The following is a 25097-nucleotide window of genomic DNA, read 5'->3' as shown; positions in this document are numbered from 1 at the left end:
TCTCTTCCCTTTTAACAGTAGAAACTCTAATCAACTTCAAGAATAAAAAAGCACATATGCATGTGGAAAGACTATTGTGTTTTCTCTTTTCTGTTCTCCTTGCTTCTTTGGAGGAAAATAAGATTAAATATTTAGCACATTATTTACTTACTTTCCCTCATAATACTTTATCCATAGGCTTCTCTATTTCCATCAAATATAATACAAATACAGTATCTTAGGCTCTAAAAATTATAAGTGAATTGGTAACTGGGGGCAGGATTCTTTTTGTGCTTTGAAATTTTCTGTTTTGGAGGTGATATTTCTTTTATCCTGTGATTGTTTGTTTGTTTGTTTTTTGTTTAAGATATTTAACAGGTCTGAAAGCTATTCAGAGACTTGTTAAATCATGAGCTGAAGCCCCTGTTCCATTTGCGAACCTCAGTTATTCACATGTTAGACATAGTCAAGGTCCCTCTACATACCTGGTAATTAAGAATTTTGTGCACATCAATTAAAACCATTAATAAAATCCAAGCAGATGAGAATTCGACTTTCATTTCCAGAAAAGCAATTCTTCTAGTGGTTCACAAACTGAATTGCAGGTGGTTTAAAATGCCTTTGAGCTTCAGTATAGTCCCTGAATTATTTCCTAGTCCCTATCCTTCAGGATTCCCAAATTCTGGAGTTCAGCTGTGAGGTTCACATAAATACCTCTTAGAATGATGGTCTTCCTACATTCACAGATGATTAAATTATGACAAATCAAGACCACAAATCAGAAGTTCCTGTGAATACAGCTCTATCACAAGAATAAAAAAAAGCTAACAAATACATGCCAATATTGTAAATACCATGCAGCAGTATCCAATGAACTAAAATTTCATTGTAATGAAATTTTGTATTTTTAAGATGAGTTCAGTACAATTATGCTTCAATGGAAGAAAATTTGCCATTTTTAGAAAGACAGTGAGACCAAGAGAAATACATGTTTATAAAAATGCAAACACAACAAAAGCACATTTTTGTTAGTGCTATTTTGATACTAAATTCAATTAATGAAACACATATTGCTTTCTCTCTCCATGACAAAAGGGAAATAGAAAGGTATACAGCACTTCTACAAACCAGGCTACACATTTTACATATGAGCAACACTTCAAGTGCACAGTAAACTCATTGATTGCATCAGTCCATTTCCTTTCAATGTCACCCACAGAATACAGTAATGACATATATGGGTTAATAATGGCTGGCAAATAAATATGGCTTGTGCTCTTTGAAAGACCTAGTATATCAATACAGTCTCTGAGAATCTTCACTACTGCAACAGAGGAACTATAAAGGAAGTCAATGGTTTGTGAAAGCACTAAATATGTTTATTAATGTAACACCCTGCTTCAGACTCTTAAGAAAACAGGCAGTCTCAGAAATGTGTTTCTTTTATGGAAAATAAGTGTGAGAATGAGAATATAATTCATGTCACAGAAGCATCATCTAGAGAAAAGAAATACAGGGTAACACAATTCATTTACAAAAAATTGTAGCTCATGTGTAGTTCAATTTGCAATAGTGGTACTTGAAATGTTGCAAAGGAAAATATATCTAGTCATGGTCAGCACTATGTCCAACTACCTCTTCCTCTTGATAATCATTAGTTAGCAGTGCCTGAGCATCTCGGACAATGGACTGGAGTTGCTTTTTCTTCTAATTGAGCCTCGAGACTCACCTGTGATGCTCTGAATCTGGGACAAAAATGTTGCTAATGACAAAAAATGTCTACAGAAAAAAAGCAGATATCATATTATTCTTCATTTAAATAGATTATATGTGGTATTAGCTCATAAGGCTCTTCTTCACAGAATTCAAAGAATGACTAAGTTGGAAGAGACCTTCAAGATCAATTGACCATGCCCTAACACCTCAACTACACCATGGCATCAAGTGCCATATCCAGTCTTTTTTTTTAACACGTCCAGGGATGGTGACTCCACCACCTTCCTGGGCAGGCCATTCCAAAACTTTCTCACTCAGTGAAAAATGTTTTCCTAATATCTAACCTATATTTCCCTTGATGCAGCTTGAGACTGTGTACTCTCATTTGGTCAATCGCTGCCTGGTGAAAGTTACCAACCCCACCCAACTACAACCACCTTTCAGGAGGTTGCAGAGAGTGATAAGGTGACCCCTGAGTCTCCTTTTCTCCAGGCTAAACAACCCCAGCTCCTTCAGCTGTTCGTCATAGGGCTTGTGTTCCAAGCCCCTCCCCAACCTGCTGCCCTCCTCTGGATGTGCTCAAGCGTCTCAATGTCCTTCCTAAACTGAGGGGCCCAGAACTGGACACAGCACTCAAGGTGTGGCCTCACCAATGCTGAGTATAGGCGAAGGATGACCTCCCTGATCCTGATGGCCACACTATTCCTGATACAGGCTAGGATGCCACTGGCTTTCTTGGCCACCAGGGCACACTGCTGGCTCATGTTCAGCCAGCTGTCAACCAGTATGCCAGGTCCTTTTCTACCAGAACACTGTCCAGCCACACCATCCCCAGGTGTGGCTATAACACTCCAGGGGGTTATTTGCAGGGGCCAAAATGCAGGACTCATCACTTGGATTTCTTAAACTTCATACTATTGGACTTTGCCCATCCATTCAAACATTTCAAGTCTCTCTGCAGAGCCCTCCTACCTTCCAACATATTGACACACACCCCCAGATTAATGTCATCTGCAGATTTACTAATGAAAGACTCAATCCCTCATCCATGTCATCAATAAAGACATTGAACAGAGCTGGCCCCAGCGCAGATCCCTGAGGGTCAGCCGGATGCAGCACTGTTCACCACCACTCTCTGGGCCTGACTATCCAGCCAGTTTTTAACCCAGCAAAAAGTGCTCCTGTCCAAGCTGTGGGCTGCCAGCTTTTCCAGGAGTGTGCTGTGGGGGGACAGTGTCAAAGGCCTCGCTGAAGTCCAGGTACACAACATCCACAGCCTTTTCTGCATCCACCATGGGGATAATTTGGTCATAAAAGGAGATCAGGTTGGTCAAACATGACCTACCCCTCCTAAACCCATTCTGGCTGGATCTAATGTAAATTCTGGCCATTCTGTAAGTTCTGTACGATGAGACTCAGTATAAACTGTTCCAAAACCTTACCGGGTACTGAGGTCAGGCTAACCAGCCTATAATTACCAGGATCCTCCTTCCCACCCTTTTTATGATTGGGCGTACACTGGCCAGCTTCCAGTCATCTGGAACCTTGCCAAGTGAGCCAGGACTGCTGGTAAATGATGGACAGCAGCTTTGCAAGCTCATCTGCCAGTTCCTTCATCACCCTGGGATGTTTCCCATCTGGTCCCATGGATTTATAAATATCCAAGTGTCTCAGGAGTTTTCTAACTGCCTCCTCTTGGATAATGGGGGGACCATTTTTAAATGCTTAGTAGTTAGTTATGAAGTCCCTTTACAGACATTTGTGAAAACAGGAAGCTAATTGTATTCTTCAGTCTCTATGGGAAGCTCAAATATTCATTTGTTTTTCAGGGTCACATCCTTTCATATATGTATATATTCAGGTGAAATTTTTCACTCAATTACAATCAAAAACATGAAAAAAATTAAAGCATGTGAGAAAGCTACTTTTCAACTATAAAAACCTAAAAATCAAATAATTCACACACTATAATTGTTCTCCTCACCTGCATGCACCCAAATTTCTGCCAATCTTACCTAACAACACAACCCAAGACAATATGTTGGTGCAAAGTATTATTACCTTCTCACAGGTCCCATTATCACTGCTTTGCCCAAGGGTCCTTATTGAGGATTAAACAGAGAAAGAAGCCAACAACCACCAAAAATGGAAGCAAGAAAGGGAATGAGACTCTACATTTTCTTTCTTTCTTTCTTTCCCCCTATGTAGCACTATTGACTAAGTCAAATAAATAAATGTTTACCAGTTACACCTAAGTTGCCTATATTATGCTTTGCAGACATATATTTATATCCAAATATAAGAAAATTGATCAAGTTTTCCAAAAAAGTAAACAAACATCTGGTGAGTCCTCTATCCCCAGTTCTACTAGAAAACCCAGAAGCAAGATCAAATCAATTCTCTTTTATATAAGTGACAGAAGGGAGGATGAGGGTGATTGCTCAGGGGTAAAAGCATGCTTATAACTGAAACAGCAAATAAACACTGTGCAAAAGAAAAGCTTCTGAGCCTTATTTGAAGGCATACACACACAAAAGTGAGGTTAAAGTACTAATCTTGGTGGTAACAGGAAACTAAATTACACTCACTATTCAAAACTGGAATACCAGGTTATATTTGAATGCCTGGAGACAGATATTAAAAAGAAAAGTAATGCTAATTTGAACTAGTGATACTAATAAAAGGAATGTTCTGGACATCAGCAAAAAATTGAAAAGAATGGCGCAGCTAATTAAAAAAAAAGATGATCAGAGTAAGAATGGGCTGGGCACTCTGCATGCATATACTAATCTTGTAGCTCCAGAGGAAGTGAAGACATAAATAAACTGTTGTGGTTTGGATTTATTTTATTGATTCCTTGTTAAGTGGTTTGTTATGTTGTACCCCCATGTTCTCCCTGAGTTGGTTTACCCCTGGGTTTATCCCTCCCTCAAAGTCGTCCCTCACACCATTCCCCGCCTGCTGTTCCAGCTCTTTCCCTGCCTGTCAAGGCAACCCAGCCCTTGATTCCTGAACCTTCTCTACCACTTAAACCTCCGGCCAATTCCTGTCTGCAACACCCCTTTGGAATGCCCATACTCCTCAAAGCCCCATTGGCCCATGTGGCCCATCCTCTCCAATCTCCTACCCCAACTGGCCCCAGACACTTGATGTAATCCCCTCACTCCTCCCCTGAGGATTCCCTGTTGGTTAGCTGTTTGTGTATAACCCCCAACTTGTGTCTGAATAAACCCCTTACACAACAGACCTAGAGGCTTTTTGTCCTGCTCCCTTCACTTGGAATAAACTGTTCCTTGTGGAACCTCAAGACGGAGAGCCTCCCCCTTTCTCCTCTGCCTGGTCCCTGCTGTGGCTTGTGTCTGGCACCTTCGAGCAAGTGGCTCTAAAGGTTCTGCCTCTGGTAAATCCCCATACCAAGGCAGTTCCCCACTCGTGGCGTGGTGCCAGAGTTCTAAGAGTTAGCCCGGGTTCCAGCAGTCACTTCAGTAAACCACATTTGCTTATGAAAATACAAAAGAACAAGGTAGATTTAGATATCCTAATCAGAAACAATAACTGGATATGACTTTTATTTTTGTACAAGGAAGTAAGTACTGGAGATTCCTGGAGTTATCAAGGGTTTTACTTCAGACCCTGAAATAAATTCAGTGGCATTTTGAATGTCTCAGATTTTACCCTGCTTGATTAGAAGGAAGAAACTGATGCTATAATGGTGATGGTGAAGTTCAGCTAAAAGTGAGTAATAAAGAAAAAAAATTATATGGAAGGAATAGAAAGAAATAAAAACTTCCAAGCAAACAATACTCTGAAGTATAGTCCAGATGACAACCAGCTCAGAGCTGAGAAGAAATTCTTTCATCTCCTCTGCAATTTATGTGCTGTAGAATACAGAGCACTACGTCCTATTGATCATGTGGAAGTTAAATCCTTCAAAATCTACAACAGATAAATTACTCAAACTCCACTGGAAAAATACTACTGTTCAGTAAAGAAACAATAAGGCTGAATAAGTTGTACAGAAAAGTTTGGTTCTTTACTGGAAGGATATTAGACAGGCTCAAATTGAAAGAAAACTAGCATGACATGGATAAGAAAGAGGTTTTATAGTAATAAACTGTAACAATAGGAGGTATCTTTAGGAACCCTAAAAAAATCCTATGAGGTGGAAAAATGAATAGAGAGAAGAGGTGAAATAAAAGGAAAAAAAGCATAAAACCCCCAAACTGCTCGGATTTGTATGATAAACACCAAAAAAGAAAAAAACACAAGAAAAAAAAAATCTAGCTGTTTTACTAGTGAGAAATTAAACACAGTAGAGTGCTCTTGTTTGCTATGGGATGGAAATCATTTATGTGATGGCAAAGCCAGAGCATTCACTATCTTCTACATCACTAAAATGTCTTGATAATACTGGAAGAATTAGCAGTATAGTGGAGGGGGTAGAAGCACAAGCCAAAAGGAAAGGACTTATAAGTTACAAATATTCATAAAAATACAGCTGAATGAAGCTTGTTGCTTGTTGCTACAATATGCAAAATAGTAAGGATAGGAGAGCAATAAAACTAGCATTTCTATCTTGATATTACAGGATTCTAGTTTGTTGGGCTAATTTTGTTTCAAAAAAAAAAAGAGTTGATTCATAAAATATTCAAAATAATGCAGAAACAAAAGCACAGTCAGTGTGATTTGAACAAATTTGTATTATATTGTGTGATATGGTGTATTTCTAAGTCATATGAGGAGTGGCTGAAGGAGGTAGGGTTCTCTAGCATGGAGAAAAAAAGGCTCAGGAAGGACTTACTCTATTCAACTACCTGGAAGACAGCTATAGTGATGTGGGGGTTTGTCTCGTTTCCCCAGTAACAAGTGACACAAGAGGAAAAGGTCTTAAGTAGTACCAGAGGATGTTTACATTGAACATTAGGAAAAATTTCTTCATGGATAGGGTTATCAAGCATTTGAATGGGCTGCCCAGAGAGGTGGCTGAAGTTGAGTCCCCAAAGGTATTTAAACAACACATAGACATGGCACTTAGGGACATGGTTTAGTGGTGGACTTGGCAGCATTAGGTTAGTGGTCAGACTTGACTTAAAGGTATTTTTCAATGTAAATGATTCTATGTTCCTAAGACCAAATCACAATAAAAGATAATCAGTCCAGTTGTGTAATCATGAATCTTAGCTACTGATGTCAAGTTTGGAAAGGCTCTGAATGTATTCCACACTGTTGCACTCAACAAAACCAGGAAAAATCTTAAAATCTATTTAAATAAAGTTATTTCTTTCCCCACATAACTTTAACCTTGTAAGTAAAACTGGTTGTAGAGAAACACAATGCAGTTATTAAAGTTTTTGACTAGTTAGACACTGATTAGAAGCTACAGCTAGAAGATCGTACTTTCAGATTTTTTACAGAACATCCTGTCAAGTCAAAGTTCCTACCTCCCTTTCTCTTTCATTCTTTGATAGCTGCATCTGTTTTAGCATCTGAGATCGCTGTTCCATCATAAGTGTCTTCTCATATGTGAATGCAGAAATATCATTTTCAAACTGCAAAACAAATTGGTATTATAAACACCGAGAGAAAAGTAGTCTTTAGAAGAACAACATTTAGATAGTGTATCTCTCATATCTGTATTCATTTGGTGGACATATTTATGGCATTAGAGTAATCCTAAGAATATAACTGATCTATCACTTCTGTCCTCATTCTTGAAACCTAATCTTCAAACAGCAATTTCATACAGTGAACTATCCTACTGTAACAATATTATTGTGATTTTATCTACATTTTAGGTACTTGGAACAGACTTTCCACTATTCTGTTCCAGCTAGGTTGCAGAAGTGAGAGTTGAAAGCATTTATTTAAAATGGGTCTGCACTGATGCCACCTGAGCATATGTGAACACTTGTTTCTTTAAAAACTGTAATTGTTAGGCACAAATAACATATTATCCTTTCATCAGTGAGAAATGTTCATAAACAAAGCCATTTCGTGCCATAGCAAGAAATTCTGGCATATATTCTCATATTGACTAAAAACTAAAACAACATAAAAATCTATAGGAGTCACCTGTGTTGTCACTGACTTGTAATATATCTCACCCTCTGAACATTCTCAGAATTAAATATTACTTATAGAAGAAAAGAATAAATTGTATTTCTGTAGCGGTTTAACCCCAGCCAGCAACCAAGGCCCATGGAGACTATAACTTGCCCACAAGTGGATTTGGGAGAGAATCAGAAGGATAAAAGGTAGAGAACTCATGGGTTGAGATAAAGACAGTTTAATAGGAAAAGCAAAGATTGCGTACACAAACAAGCAAAACAAGGAATTAATTCACTGCTTCCCATGGGTAGGTCCCCATCATGCATAATGGTTACTTTAGAAGACAAACAGCATCACTCCAAACATTCTCCCCTTCTTCCCTTTTCTCCCCAACTTATATACCAAGCATGATGCCATATGGTCTGGACTATCCCTTTGGTCAGTTTGGGACATGTGTCCCAACTGTGCCTCTTCCCAAACTCCCTCAACTTCCTTGACAGTGTGGCAGTACAAAAAGTAGAAAATATCTTGATTCTGTGTAAGCCCTGCTTCACAATAACAACAACATCCCGATATGCTCAGCACATATCCAAAACACAGCCCCATACCAGCTGCCATGAAGAAAATTAACTCTACCCCAGCTGGAACAAGCACAACTTAGAAAGCTGTCTTATGCTCAAAATTCAATCAAAGCTGAGCCATTTCGTGGCACTCTGTGTTCTTTCAACTGTACATGCCACAGCATTTGAGATTTTAATATTTAGTACTCTAAGCAAAGAACAGTAAATTTTTTCACAAGTAATTTTTTTCCTAAGTAATTAAAACAATTCTTAAAATTGTTTTATGACTGATTAGTATGATAAACCTTTTAATAAGTTCTGGGGATTCCAGAAACTAGTGGTGGTAGAAGTTTTCAACCAGTTTACTCATCTTCATCCCACTTCAGAATGAGTAAAAGTTTTGGTTGGGTTTTTTTTCCTCCATGAGTCTTACTTTGGACATTATGCCAGTTACCTTTTAGTGCTGGAAATTACATCCTTAGTTTCCAAAAAAAAGGGGGCCTAAACAGAGTATAGGTTTTGTCCTTTCTCCTAAACAGTTAATGACCCATATTTAAAAAAGGAAAAAAGTTACAAAACTAATTTTGTCACTACCTTGACTTGTGAAACTGTAGCTATACTGTCCTGCTTTCAGCACTGGATGAGGCTGGTGATGCCAAGAACTCTCATTTGAGCCTAAGGATTCCTTATTCCAGAGAGGTATTCTTACAGCAGTTGGAGACATAGACAAGTCCATCCTGTCTCATACCATATGTCATAGCTTATTAGATAAAGCACATTCAGCCTTCCATTTCACTGCTTGCTAAAAATTCAAGCTTCTCCTTCTCAATGAACCAGCTCTATGGACTAGTCATCATAAATAAAATAAGATTTAACACATAAAACATCTCAAACTCTACTTGATACACTCATTAAACTCACCACCACGTACAGCAGCATTATAACATGGTAAGATATTGATGCTTAACTTCTTCTTTGTTTGTGGCACTGCAATTTTTCAATTTCTGTATTTGGGCTAATATCCCTTTATTTGAAAAAAGCTAAATCTCTTTTCCCAAGTTTAGTCCCATTTGCACCTTAAAAATATGTAGTAACAAACCATTTCAACAACTTCCACTTGAGCATTTAGTCTAAGGTGGTATAAGAACATCTGAAGATCCTTCTTCATTTGAATGCTATTATCATCCATTTGAGCAACAGTGAAGATACGCATTTTACATTTTCTCCAAACCTACCAAAAAAATACAAAATAACAGTTTGCAACATTGTGATTGCTATTACCATGCATAATTTCAACAAGGTGAAGGAGTATTTAATTAGACATGCTTAGAACCATTTAGTGCTAGAAAATTAAATCCCAGCCATTTTCTATTGTCCTTGCCTTGTGCTGTCGAAGGAGAAAAGGCAGCAACATCAGCATACCACCATCATGAACAATCCACCACACATCGATATTTCCTTCAGTAAAACGTTCTTGATTTGTTGGGAATAAATCTATGTTTTTAGCCACCAAAAGTGCTTGTTGAGCTGCAGTTGTTTCTCGTACAGTATCTGTAAGGGATAACAAGACATTTAATCAAGAACTCCTAATTTTCATACACAGATTTTGCTTTTGTTTAAAATTCAAAAGTTTAAACCCTCCCAGATTCTGCTGAGGCAAAAGAGGAATATCGCAGGTGTCTTTGCAAAAGAGGAATATCCTGGGTGTCTTGGTTCCAGCTGGGACAAGGTTAATTGTTGCAATAGCAAAGAGGGGTGTGGCTAGGACCCAGAGGTTAGTCTACACTACTTAATGCCATTGCTGAAAGCAGGAGGGAGTATCTTCCTTCTGGTCCAATAAGCATAGTGCTGAGCTGGAGGGAGTGATTGGGTGGTACCAGTTCCAAGACGGAGAGGCTGATGTGACATAGCTGTGATCAGGTGGGGCTTCATGGTGAGCATTTTTGCATATGCATCATTCTCTCTTTTGTACACTTTTTGCTGTTAACATTGTTGCTGTTTCCAGTAAATGGTTCTTAACGTGTGATCTTTACCTTTTACACCTCCAATTCTCCTCTCCAACCAGCCTCAGGGGAAAAGTGAGCAAGCAGCAGCATGATTTGGACTGTGTCAGTGGGAACACTAAATTAACACTCCTAAGCCACAACAATCTTTATTTGGTGCCTGAGGTGAGGCACAATGGGTTAAGATACCAACAGACTGCCCAGAGCAGGTTGGAAACAAATCTGATCTAGGCGTTTTTTGGTTTAGGTATGGAGCCACTGGTTGCAATGTTGCTTGGTCTGTTCAAGTATAATCCTGTATATATTCCTGTACGTGCTCCTCATGTATTTTTCAGAGTAGGCAGAGATCAGGATTTCTTTGCTGATATACTGCAGGAGGTCAGTTTATGACATCATAAGGGCAAAGACAATGATCATAATGTCAAAGATGATGATTGACTGTTGCTCTCCTACTCTTACCTCAGGTATTACCTTTGCATGTTTACTTATCATACACACTCTGTGGGGGGAACGGGGGAGGATAATTTTCCCCAGGTTTTCATCCCTTTTTCCTGGCCTTTTACACTCCCTTCAGCCTGTTACATTCCAAGAATTCTGAGTTCCGTTTGGATGTTAAGGAAATCATATTCTTGGTGCTAAGATCTCCTTAGTCTACACCACGGTTAGGGTGACACACTTTTCTTAGGAGGTTATTCAGAGATCTGTCCCATGGGTGTATAGGCATGAGTAACATGGAAAGTGGGAGAACATGGACGAGCGTTTGCAGGATTATTCTGCTCCAGTGGTTTGGAACTTCACTCCTAAATAACTATAGGACCATGGTAAAGTAACAGAATACTTCATAGAAAAATGCTGTGGCAATTCCAGGGAGGTTGAAGTTCTGCAACATGCTGGGCCTTGGCCACTATTTATTGGACACTGCAATACAACAGCAGTCTCGGGGGAAGAGGAGGAAGGCAGACTGACAGGCACTGTGGCCACTCAAACTGCAACTGAACCAGAGGAACAACCTGTGACAGTAGCAGTCACCCCTATAGAGAAAAAGAAATCAAAGACAAAATCAGTTCACTTAGTGAAGGATGACAAGGAAGGAGAGCACTCACAACAGGAGGAACAGGCAGGGCTAGAGATAATCACCCAATCCCTATCTCCAGGTGAGCTGTGAGATATACAAAAAAAATTTAAGCCACCAGTTGGGTGAGCTCCTAGTGACTTAGCTGCTCTGATGCTGGGATATCGCTGCCCATGATATGAAACTACGCTATGGCTGTCCAAGACTGCAGATAGATTTGAAAAGCTCAAGCAAGTTAGAGAGGATATATGCCATGCCCTGCCAGTATGGAACAGAGTCACTGCTATAAGAAGCAAGGCTGCACTGGAAAAGGGTGAGGCTCCAGAACACTTTGAATACATTGATTACATCATCTTGTGGGGCAACGCACCAGAATTTTTTGAGAAAGGGGAGAAGATAACCCAAATATTCTTGGAGGCCAGTTTTGCCATAAAGCAAAGCAAGGTCAAGGGATCCACCCAGGAAACTCAGATTTTAGGAATCAAATGGTAACATGGACATCATCAGATTGCCATGGATGTGGTCAACAAAACAGCAACTATGCCTCACCAAGCACCAAGAAGGAAGCACAAGCTTTCCCAGTGTGGGTTTTTGAAAGATGCATATTCCAGAACACAGTCAACTCACAAGTTCTCTCTAGCATATGACTCGGAAGAAGAATGATTTTAAGTGCAGTCCAGAACAACCAAAGGCTTTTGAATAAATTAAACAGAAGACTGTCCATGCAGTAGCCCTTGGCAAGTCAGGACAGAACAAGATGTGAAAAATATGATGTGTGCTCTATACCACAGCTGGGGAGATTAGTTCTTCCTGGAGTTTCTGGCAAACAGTACCTGGGGAGACTCAACAATGATTCCTAGGGTTCAGGAATCTAGCATACAAAGGATCTGACACCTGTTACACCCCTACTGAAAAACGGCTACTGGCATTATAACTGGATGGTATAAAGGGGTTCAAGCATCTTCAGAAGTGATTAGCACCAAGGCACAGCTCCTCCTGGCATCCTGACTGCCAGTGCTTGGCTAGATGTTCAAAGGGAAAATCCCTTCCACACATCATGCCACTGATGTTATGTGTAGTAAATGGGTCATGCTGATCACACAGTGAGCTTGAACAGGAAACCCTGATTGCACAGGCATCTTGGAATTCATGACAAACTAGGCCGAAAATGAAAATTTTGTACTGAAAGAAGAGGAGGAAAAGGTGATACATGCTGAGGAGGCCCCATCATATAATCAGCTAACTGAAAAAGAAAAGTGTTATGCTGTCTTTACTGATAGTTCCTGTCATATTGTACGGATACATGAAAAATGGAAGGCTGCTGTATGGACTCCTATGTGGTGAGTCACAGAAGCTTTTGAGGGATCAAAAGGTGGATCAAATCAGGTTGCAGAGCTGAATGGCATCCAGCTGGCTTTAAGTATCACTGAACAAAAGAAATGGCCAACATTCTAGCTTTACACTGACTCCTAGATGGTAGCAAATGCTCTCTGGGGATGGCTAGAACTACTGATAAAGACCTATTGGCAGCACAGAGGTAAAGCCACCTGGGCTGCTGAATTGTGGCAAGACATTGCTGCTTGGGTAGAGAAGTTGGCTGTAAAAGCATGCTATGTAGATGCACACATACCCAAAGGCAGGCTATTGAAGTACATTGCAACAATGGGACAAATGCATTGGGCAGCCAAGAATTAAGTCTCTCAGGTGGCAACATAGGCTGAATTATTTCTGGCTCAGTGGGGCAATGATGCCTTAGGTCATCAGAAAAGAGATGCAACATAGTGATGGGCTTGTGATGGAGAAGTGGACTTAACATGGACAATGAGCATGGACTACAACAGAGGCACCAGTTTTGGGCTCCTGATGCAGCTTGCAACCAGCCCTCTGCTCTGTAAAACACTTAGAACCTGCAGTCATGAACTAAATGGACTCAAGAGACATCTTGGGGGAATGGATATCAACTGTGGAAATTATACCTGTTTGTGTATATACATATATGTGTGTGTGTGTGTGTGTATACACATTCATATACATACATATATACACATTCATATACATACATACATATATATATATACACTTGTTTGTATATGTATATACATGCACACACACATTTATATACATACATATATATATGTAAGTTGGAAGGTGTAGGATCTGGGCACTACATAAATGGTTCAAAATATGTGGTGGATGTTTTGCTTTTGGCCAGGAAAGGGTTAATTTTTGCAACAGCCAGGAGGGGGCATGGCTAGGACCCGGAGGTTATTCTATACCATCTCAGGTCATTGCCAGGGGCAGGGGTGAGGCAGTCTTTTCCAAGGAGAAGGGGTTTCTTCTGGTAGAATAAGCATGGGCCTGGTTCAAAGCCAGAAGGAATGGCCAGGTGGCACTAGTTCTGAGCTGGAGGCAGTGGTTGGGGTGGCATGGTTGTGGTTGGGTAAAGCTCCATGGTGGACTTTTCTGCATGAAAATCACTCTCTTTTGTATATTTTCTGTTATTAACACTGTTGCTCTTACTGCTCATTTTCTTATCTCATTGCTGTTTCCAGTAAATTGTTCTTATCTTGATCTGTGATCTTTACCTTTTGTGCCTCTAATTTTTATCTCCAACCCAGCACAAGGGGCATGGGGGAAGACAAAGAGGGGCAAGCAAGCAGCAGTGTGATTTGGAAAGTCTCACTGGGAGCACTAAATTGCCGAGCAGCACTCCTAAACCATGACAGTTTTAGTGACCAACCCGCTTAGAAGAAGAAAAAGCAAACCTGTGGTTGAAGAGGGCTGAGAAAGCCCACTCCAGATTAAATCAGATACAGATTAAATTGTCCACCAGATGTTCAGTAGCACATTTCATCCACACAGCAAATACATTAGTCACACAGCTGAATTACAAATGCAAATGAGAAAGTCAATAAACACATACCAACAAAATTTTTCCATGAGAAACGATTTTCTGTCTGCTTCCACGACTGTGGCCATGCCATCAGGACCGTGTTGTGCTTCATCCCTCCTAGACCAGCTGACTGAATCAAATAGGATATTCCATCTCTGAAGTTAGGAGATACCACAATCTGGCAAAATCCTTTAGTCTTTTCTACACCCATTAAGGCCTTAACATTCTGCAATAGGAAAATTACACAAAGAGAAATACAAACCATCAACACTGATAATTAACACCAGAAGGAGTAACAGCATTAAACAATAGCAAAACTTTATCAACAATGTATAATCAACATGAAGAAATCACTAATTCCAAAAGAGTGAACATGATTTTATGAAAACTAGAGCCCAAATTGCTACTACCCCAAAAGACACCACACACAGGTTTCTCATTATTTTAATTATTCAGCCTTTTAGTTCCAAAGAATGAGCAAGACATGAGTAAAAACACACAGATAAAGCTAAATGAAGTAGCACTGCTTCAGGTAAAGTCAAAACCAGTGGCTGACAAAGGTTGAAATGATCAGTCATTTCTTTTGGAATTGGAAGAGTTTGGAAGTGTGATGCCAAGTACTTAAGAAGAAGAGGCTGCCAAAGTTCCTTAAATACCTTTAACATTAAGAGGCTGATTATTTATCAGCTCCCAACATGGAAAAACAGATGTGCAGGAGAAAATTTGAAGTACTGTCCAAATAATGACAAGATAAACAGACCAGATAAAATATCCCACCCCTCTTTAATTTTAGAATAGCTCTCCTCCATTTAAACACTGACAAACATGAAGACACATAACCATGTAATTTAAAAGAAGCATTCAAACCAGTATCAAGCTTGACCAGGGAACGTGAGCTTTGGCATATATTATTTTCTGATTAAATAACTTTAAAACTCCCCATCATCATCAGTGACTTGTGAGGGAGATGAACATGTTTCAAAGGAAGAACTAATACATAAATATTTTGAATTTTACATAAAAACCCCAACAAATTTTGTCAAAAATCATCAGGAACAGATCAAATCACAGAGTGCCAGGCACTGCCTCAGTGTGGCTTCACATCAGAAACTCCATTTAACAGAGAAAAAAGTCTTCAGAGAATTTTCTAGCAAAGATAAAAAGTATGTCTGTACAAATAATATCTGTGAGGGTTTATCAGTTTAAATAGATGGGGTTTTTTAAAAGAAGAAAATCTTTATTTCCTACAGGTCTCCTACAAACACTTTCTAGTTTAATTTCTCCAGAACCAATGACGCCTCCAGATGCCAAAACCCTTACAATTCATCTTCATTTCCATTTTAAAAGCAATAGTTTCCTAAATCTTAACATCAGCTCTGACTTTCCAGAAAAGCCATGGATTACGCCTCCCTTAAACTCATTCATTTTCCATCTCTCAGAAAAACAGCTAAGTTAGGCTGTCTACAAATAACATTTCAAATTCTTGTGAAAGTTTCTGTTTAAAGAGTTTTTTTCTGTTTTATTTCATAGGCCTGATTTTATATTCTTCATCTTGTTTTCTACTCACACATGTTGGTAGCAATAGGTCAGTAGTAACTACTTCCACAATATAGCATGGTTGGATTTTCAACTTGTTTTCAAGTTAATTGGTCTCTTAGAACCTTTTCATGGGATATCAAATAGGTCATCTGTCTTTATACTTTGTTATTTTAAAAACCACTATGGATATGGATAAGGCTGAATAGCAAGAGGAAGAAAAAGGAAAACTGTGAGGAAATGGGCAATTAGCTATGTTAGCTAGTCCACTTCAAGACTTTAAATGCTCATCTATTTAAGAGCTACCAGGTCTGAAAAAATAACAGGGATTTTTACACAGCTTTGAAAGCTACTTGGATCAAAATAGTAGACATATCAACTGGTACTCCTTTGAGCAACACTGCAGAAATTAACCAATATGGAAGATATAATGGCAATCAAAACCTACTTTTGGACATTTCAATAAAGTAATAATGAAAGACAATACTTTGTCCAAATGTTTCCCCACTCTATAAAGACAGGAGTAGGAGAGTTTGCATAGGCAAGTAAATACAAGTATTATTATTAAAAAATTGAATTTAAACTAAATTTACTTGTGTTTGTAGACATAGTTTGATTTAATTTAAAATTATATGACAACTTACTATTTTTTTCTACCTATCCTACTTTCTCTGGAGATATAGTATAAATAGAAAAATAAAATTAAGGATCTCAAGAAGGGTTTGGTTTACAGTTTTCCAGCAAAGAGTACTCCTAACCCTAATTCTCCTATGTATTTCTAGAAGGATGTAGAAAATCACAGCATGAGGATGATATTATGCCAAACATTCACATCTGTTACATTTGTGTTGTTTTTGTTTTTGTTTTTGTTTTTTTGAGGGAGGGGTGTTTAAATTTTTTTAATGTAATTTGACAGTAAGCCCAGGACTCTCAATATTAAAAAAAAAAGCTAGGAAGTATCAGTACTGTCTCATCCTATTAGAAAATTTTATAGAACATTTGGCTACATACACCAATACATTATTTTTATATAATCACTGATTGTGCTGAAAGCAAAAATAGATGTTTTATTCAATATTATATATAACAGTCTGTTCTCATTCAATGTATGAGCTATCCAGTTTCAACATCTAAATACTAATGTAAATTACATGTATTTGCAAGCTCTCTTTTACATACCTCTTCAGCTTTCTGAGTTTCTGTACATTTATCTAAGTAGATTCCCTGAAGCACAGAACCCACAATAGTCAGTCCTTTACCAGCCTTCAACTGAGAGGTAAAAGAAAGCAATCTAGGGTGTTTGACCAACTGCTCATTATCCAAATTTAACAAGACCAAAAGCTGAGGTCTGCCAAACAAAGGGAAAAAAAGTTTAGTGCACACACACACATTCATTATGAAGAACTGGAAAATAAAAATTAAGAATTAATAAAATGCAGATTAATTGCTTAATTCAAAGGAAAACAGCCAACTCCTAAGTAGGTAAGACATAATTTGCACTAGCAACAACAGTTCAGGCACAGAATACGTATACCATCACAAGGTCATTTTGAAAACCTCACTTAAAACCAGTTTCACCTAGAAAATTATAAAATCACTCTTCCAATGTCATCTGGTGCAACCTCCTGCTTGAAATGACTAAACACTGAACATTGTACTGCTTCATTCAGTTGGATTTGGAAAACCTCTAGAAACAGACCTCTGGGTCACCTCTTCAGTACTTAATTATTTTATCATGTTCTCATTCTCCTATCCTCATCTGCTGTAAGAAATCTGACTCCATCTTCTTAGTAACCTTCTCTTAGGTCTTGGATGTTTATATGTTTGTTATAACAACTTTTAGGCTCCTCTTCAGCCTCCTGGAACCTGAATAAGCATAGCCCCTCAACCCCTCCCCAGAGGAGAGATACCCTGTGCTCCAACCATCATCTGTGGTTGTATCTACTTTAGTTTGCCATTCCTACATCATGGTACATAAACATGGGAAAAATATTCTAAATGCATTCTAATGAGTGCTAAAGAAAAATAAGTATCTCCCAATATATTTACTTCTCAATGCACTATCTGTCCTCCTGTCCAGCATGTCATTGCCAAGACACACTGCTGGATTACTATCTACTGGGAACCACAGATCCTTTTTACCAAAGCAGCTTCCCGGTCTTGTATCACTGCTCTGAATATGCCTGTACCAGGCGTATTCAGGTAAGGATAGAAGGATAACTTGCAGTTAATCCTTCTGGATTTTCACTATGTTCTCAACAACCCACTCCTCTACCTGTGTAAGTCCTTACAAAAGGACAGTCAACCCCTTAATCATACCAAGAGTACCCAAAGTTCAGTTTCAACTGCATGCTAGATGAGTATGCACTCTATTTCCTTTAATCAATATTCAATATACTTACTTTTCCAAAATCAACATTTTATACTTTTCCTGTCATTGTTATAAATTCAAAAGACTGATGACAAGTTGGATCGTACTTCTTACCTCAAAATTAGCAGAGTTTAAGATATAACAAGACGGTTCAGTTCTAGCAATTATATTGACACAATAGAAAGATACCTCGTTTGAAACTGAAGCACTCAAATATTTAACAGGATTGTCAACTCTACATTACATTGGTATCTCTGAGATGTCAAATTCATCAGTCCCAGGAAAAATAGTAAAATAATGCCATTATACACTGCATGTGCATGTACCCCATGATACTATCAGTGAGCAGTGACTAGAATTAAAGTATCACATTACACTCACCAGAAGTGACAATGTGCAAAGGTCCTTAATTTTTAAATGTTAAGTAACTTTTAAAGTTGGCTTTAAGGAAAATTAAATTTAACAAGTAAAAAAAATACATTGCAAAAATAGTAGTGGACATATAACTCCATTACAGTAAAATGTGAGATTTTGTTTTAATGGCATCTAAGCAATTTAGAAAGTGCTACTATTGAATAAACCTGTATAAAAAGAATACCACAAAAATGAATTTAAACAAAAAAGACTCCTCTGTAGATTTGTACAATGTATTTCAGAGGGAACATACACAAACAAACAAACAAAAAAAATCACACTTATGGAATTGCAGTGTTTCTTCTGTGGAGACAGTGAGATTCAAGGGTAACTGTTTCTTTGAATCTGAAAAATCTATAAATAATCAAGCATTACAGTTCTTCTGTACTTTTGAAAACCATGTCAATACTATATGGATTTAAGTTCAAGTTAGTTTGCCACAAAGTTGATTAGATACTGACCACAAGTCACACTCCATTTCAGTAAAATATTAGTATTGCAATGACATCACTGCCGTGCCCAAGTTAAAACATAATTTTAAAGGTGAATCTTATTTTTTCTTTACTTCACACTTTACTAGCAGTATTCCAATATATTTACATATTTCAAGAATTAAGTGACCCAAATAAACATAGGACTCTACCTCCAGTTCTTGGTGTGAGGAGGACCGTCTTCAACACGAAGCAAAGCATAGCGAGCTGCATTCAGAGACAATCCTCGGATTCCATCGCCCCATTCTTTTTCCGCTCTTCAGGATACAAAAGAGATTCAATTAACAGCATCCCATTTATTTATAAATCAAGTACTTGTTTTTTTACATGTGGGGGATAATGGATGTAAAAAATGATCACTCTCTTTTTGCATGAATGCATGAAAAAACCTTGTCTTTTAGACTTAAATCAAGATTGAAGACTAACCAAGGTGAAGCAGTTCCAGACTCCTTCAAGGTATTTTTTTCTGAATTTTTAAATATTTACTATGGTCTAGTTTATTCATACTTCAGAAGCATTTTTGTAATGGTGAGAGCTACTTAAGTTGCATTTTAGCACTAGAATGAATAAGCAAAGGATACTTAAAAGGATTTTAAAGCAGCAAAATTAGCAAAACTTGACTTCACATGCATTAGTATAACCCATCCTGCCCTCAACACCACCACTATAGCCTTCTCCACTTTCTTTCCTTCCCAGCTTCCCTCCCAGAAAGCCTAAACCTCCATCCATTCTCCTGACCATTTTCCACCTCCCTACATTTTCCAGTCATTTTAATTCCAATATAGAATACTGGTGATTGAAAGTGGTCAGGAGAATGCATTCATTAATGGCAAGGGGTCCATCTCCCATGCCCACCCTCTCTCCCTCTGATTTTCACTCATGAATTTTCTCTGAACTCAGCCAGCTCTAGTAAAGCATCTCCTTCAACAAGCTAAATGTCCTGGTATGTGCCAACATTTGTAGAACTTATATATAAATTTGGAATTATGCATAATTTTATGTATGCACTGATATATACAGATATATATATACATGCATGCATAACTGTTACCATCTGATCTGACTTCCTCACTAAAATCGGGAACTTAATTTCCTTATCATTAGCCCAGTAAATGGAGACGTTATAATCCATGAAAGCATCTAATCTGGAAATGGACATATTAAAGATGGAGAATCCACAGGGTGGAACGGTTTATACCACCTGATACACTTAAGAGCTGTTTTTAATCTTATCAAAACAGTGGCCTAGTTTCAATTTCCTGCTCCCAGATATTACTATTTTCTTCCAGTATAGGGTATCTATCCTTTGAAAAGGGACAGCATGCACCTTTACTGATCATCATTACCTGTACTGTTTCTATATGTTGTTTAGTTGGGGTCTTTGCTGGTTTCATTTTTTGGAGTTTTTTTTATGAATACAGCATACACTTTAAAACTCATAATTGCTCAGCATGTCTGACAGGTATGACTATCTCTTCACAAATGCATACAGTGCAAAGTATGTTGCAATTTAAAGATTAATTCTAGAAAGTAATCAAGCCCACACACGCAAAAATGTGGAGTTTGAGCTTCTGCACAAGGTAATAATAATTTACACTTTTGTAATGGCTGCTGCTTGATATTGAGAGGTAATGTTCTTGAAGTACTGAAAGTTTACACCATCATCTCTGCTCCAACAAGAGTTTCCAGACTTATCAATTCTTATTTCTGTCAGTTCTCGCTGTTGAAAAGTATGTAATAGAGCTTCCAGAGAAATTCAGATCTGAAAACTTACAACCCTTAACAGAGATCGGATTTTACCTTGTTTCAAAGAATACTCTGAACTTCATTATTTCATTTGTATCTATTTTATACAAAAGAGCTTTTTGCTGAATGGTAAAGATATTAAATATAGAATAAATAAGATATATGGTCTTACCCTCTATATTCTATGTATTTGTATATACATCCTGCGATTAGCATGGCAATCAAAGCATAGTACCAAGAGCAAATGAACATCAAGGCAAGACATAAACTCATCCCCAGGAATGAAAGAGTCCTAAAAGAAACCATTTTTTTCCATTTTTTTAAATAGGCATGCAAATGTTCTACAAAGTTAATTTCTTATTTAAGTTAACTTCCAGAAAGGCCTTTCTCCTTCAAAGGCTATTTTTAGCTATTATAAAATATTTTTTTTTAAATTGTCCCAATTTTAGCTTATATGAAAAAAAAATGCATTCAGAACCTTTGTGTGACATAAATAATGCATCTAAATTAGATATAACAATAAATTTACTACATTTGTCAGTACTGAAACTTCAGTACCTCCAAGTAAGCTTAGTTTCAAAACACATTATCACTTATTACTGTTGATTTGAATTTAAGCTAAAAAATTAAAATAATAAAAACCAACTTTGTTACTTCCAGCAAAAATAGTTGATTCATTTAAATTCACTTTGACTCATCAATTCTGTTCTTCACTTCTGTTGTGGTCTGTCTCTTGGCCAATAACACAAGTCAATAGAATACAGAAAACAACTTTCTAAAGGTTACAAAGAATGAATGTAAGCTGAAAAAATTACAAAAGCATTTCCAAACTTAAGTCTATATGCCTGGTTTGCCCACATTTATTAAATTCAGATGTAAATAATCTTAAATTGACAGTTTATGCATATTTTTAGTCATATACAACCTCCCAAATCAGTTTTCACCCAATTTCCCAATTAGAGCTAACTTTGACTTTATTGATGGGATGTCAATATAGTTAACTTTGGTTTGGTACCTTTAGTTTGGAACTTTAGTGCACTGAGTTCAATTTTAAACTAAGGGAATTCTTTCTAGAAGTTCTGAGGACATCACTCTTGTAGTTTGTATAAAAGAACAACAGCTGCTCTTTCATGCCTGAATTAACCTAAGACTCTACTTTCACTCAGAAAAGAAAATGCCATGCCAATTCCTGCTGAACATTCCAAAACCTGCTTTGGCTAGAAGTAGTCACACAGTGAGTCAGCTGCCTCACTGATGTCTCTGAGAAAAATATATAAACTAATTGTTACCAAATGTATGTATTTGGAGGATTAGGTGTCAAACTACTATGTAACTACAGAGCAGATTCATCAAGTTTTTCAAAGCTTATACTTTACATTTCATTTTCACTCAACTCTTTAAAAGGAAAAATCATAAGTAACTCTTACATCCTAGAATCATGCCAGCTTATCTACTAAATGCTTTAGTATTTAAGGTCATTTCAGCAGTAAAATTTCTCAATATAATTATTTCTAATAAAGTTATGTACTTTTACTATGCAATTAGAAATAAATCAAGAAGCTTCTCAATCTTAGTTTGAGATGTTTGAACTCTTAACCCATTAAAAAAAGACTAAATAAAAAAAACACACTTTCACCTTTTGTATTCTTGACCTTTACTCACTTTTAAAAGGGTTTACTTCAGTTATCAAATGCAATGTCCAAAGCATATTTTAAATCCAGTCATCACATCATCAATGAGCCAACTGATTTATATTGAATGAGACTTTTTTCTGTAGAAGTTTTAGGTTTGTGTATTTTTTGCATAACCAAAATGAAAATCATCCTAACCATCCTGAACACTTTTACCAGTTCTCCTTAAGTATACATACAAGGCAGATTTTATGGTTTTTCATCCTCATTTTCCCAAAGAAGATCTATTGGCTTCTAACCAGAATATAATGTCATTCTGTAACCCCTTTCCAAACCATCTACATTAGTCACACATTTTCATGATTACTGCTATTACTATGGCGCTATTCTAAAAACATAAACAAGTGATGCCCTAATTGAGTGCATGAATCATAACTCATTTAAGTCAGAAAGGAGATTTTGTTTTATTATTGCAATAAAATCAACAATTTAGGGCAGTATAGTTATTTTTTAACTCTTCTGAATGAAGAAATATTCCCTACCAGTGGTAATACTTGAAACGAGGTCTCCAGTTGGGAGTTCGCAAAAGTGTCTGAACTGCACAAGCCAGATTTACAAACATATAACACATAAGGAAAAACCTGTTAAAAAAGGAAGAGCATTTTCTAATGAGAAAGGTACTAGACAGATGTGCATTAAAATATAAACACAATCCAAAAAAGGGAAGAAAGGAATACATCTTCCTGTATAGTATTTTCACAGTGGCCAAGAGAACACAAGACAGACATTGAGATTGCTTATAGAATATTAGGCCTCAAAATATGGCATTACCATAATATAGAGCCTCAAACATGTATTTTTGAGATTGCTTATAGAATATTAGGCCTCAAAATATGGCATTACCATAATATAGAGCCTCAAACATGTATTTTGGAGACAAACATGGCAAATAACTGACAATCATGGTTTATCATTTTTGGCTAGGACAGAGTTAATTTTTTTCTTTTCCTATAGAAGCTCAGATGGTATCATGTTCTGGACAAAGTAAAAAAAAAAATCTATTCATATTATAAAAGACTGAATTTTGTCTCTGTTAGATGCACTTGACTTAAAATAGCAGTAATTGCTATTTTAAAATCCAAGTTCTTAAAAAGTTGAACATATTTTTATTAGCATTCCAGACCTCTGTCATGGAAAAACGTCTTTGTGCCTAGAAATTAGTTCAGCCAAAATATTTTGTTGTTTCATATTATCTCCAGGATAAAACAGGAATATAATCTGATAGAAAACAAAGTCTAACATGTATTATTTTAAAAAGAAAAATAATTACCTAGTTAATTTTAAAATAAAATACTATTTAACTTAAGAACACAAAACACCACACTCATACTTACATTGAAAGAATCGGTGCTACACTGTCCAATGAGGCTATCAAAATTCCTATTTCACAAATACCAACAGTGAGGAGCAGAGCCCAAGTTGGTTCTCCATTTGCTTTTCCATGACCAAAAATCTAGTTCAAGTTTAAAGTAAGATTATGGAAAGCTGTTCATTATACAGTAATAATCTATAGTGGAAATCATGAACTAACTTATTTAGTTCTAACTCAAACTAAAAGCAGTTATTAGTTATAAAGGAAAATTATGCAATTTATACTATGAAAAGCCAAAATTAAAATTGCAAAACACACATTTCCAGTATGAAATATGCTTACTAAAATAAGCAAAGATAACATAACATTGAAGTCCTATGGCAGTTCTTATTGAAATATTCTTAAGAAAATTAAAAACCATATGTACAAAAGATTTATGCCTAGTAAAAAGCTAATATAATTTAGGCCAGTACTTTTTGTAACATAGAAATTAGGTATCAATTCAGTACTTATCAACATAATATTGACCCTTAAAGAGAAATTAGACAAGACTATTATCCTGCATAGAGCCCTAACAAAAAACATTTTGCATGTGGCAATTTCTTTTGTGGAGAATTCTATATAGCCATACTGGTGACAGATGGCAAAATGCCTGAGGTTCCTGTGGTATTTATTCTCCTCCATAGTCCTCCATTCAATTACAGAAATTAAGACCTCATTCATTCTCCATGCTGTCCTCTTCTTTTAGCTTCCTGTCCTCCATCAATTTTCCTACTATTATATTAAAATCCCCTTTTTTTCTACTCATGTTTCAAGTAATTTGGGGTTTTTTCTTAAGTATGTCATAGTCTTGCTTCTATAATAATCTCCTTGCATTTCCTTGATTGTCCATACAGTAGCCATATCACTGCAAAACAGCAAGTGCATCCTGAAGTGTCAAATCCCTCTATAAATATGCTGCTTCTCTTCAATTCCTTTTCTCTCACTTCCCGAACCACAAATCTTTCCTTTTAATTCTTCATTCCTTTCAAGTATAACCCTCAGGATGTGTAAGCATAATGTCACCTTCTCTCTACCAAATTTTTGCTTTAGGCAACAGTAAATTTTTCTTGTTTCTTTCTTTATACTACCCAGAACTTACAACTTAATGCATTACAGCCCCTTTCCATTGACAAGTCAAACTCCACCAATACTTCAGTCCCACCACCTTAGCATACTTAGTGTGTTTATTTCCTGTTACAGATAGTCTTGCAAGTCTTGAGGTA

At 37.1% G+C, this 25097-nt stretch overlaps 1 protein-coding gene across 3 annotated transcripts in view; it reads right to left on the bottom strand.

The window, feature by feature from the left end:
• Positions 1-25097, bottom strand: part of SLC12A7 (solute carrier family 12 member 7) — a 65020-nt gene that overhangs the window by 5533 nt on the left and 34390 nt on the right. For all 3 annotated transcript variants that reach the window (XM_021540511.3, XM_021540512.3, XM_077785420.1), the window contains exons 13-21: positions 23855-23973; positions 23003-23101; positions 21002-21121; positions 19236-19340; positions 16987-17155; positions 14302-14497; positions 9685-9854; positions 9403-9534; positions 7137-7244 (exon numbers count right to left, since the gene is read on the bottom strand). In XM_021540511.3, the coding sequence (XP_021396186.2) occupies positions 7137-7244; positions 9403-9534; positions 9685-9854; positions 14302-14497; positions 16987-17155; positions 19236-19340; positions 21002-21121; positions 23003-23101; positions 23855-23973 (1218 nt within the window). The remainder of the gene's footprint in view (positions 1-7136; positions 7245-9402; positions 9535-9684; positions 9855-14301; positions 14498-16986; positions 17156-19235; positions 19341-21001; positions 21122-23002; positions 23102-23854; positions 23974-25097) is intronic.

This window comes from Lonchura striata, chromosome 1, assembly GCF_046129695.1.
Source record: "Lonchura striata isolate bLonStr1 chromosome 1, bLonStr1.mat, whole genome shotgun sequence".
NCBI classification, from domain to species: Eukaryota; Metazoa; Chordata; class Aves; order Passeriformes; family Estrildidae; genus Lonchura; species Lonchura striata.
Note: the sequence above shows the minus strand (reverse complement) of the source record. Positions and strands in the feature narration are given on the sequence as shown.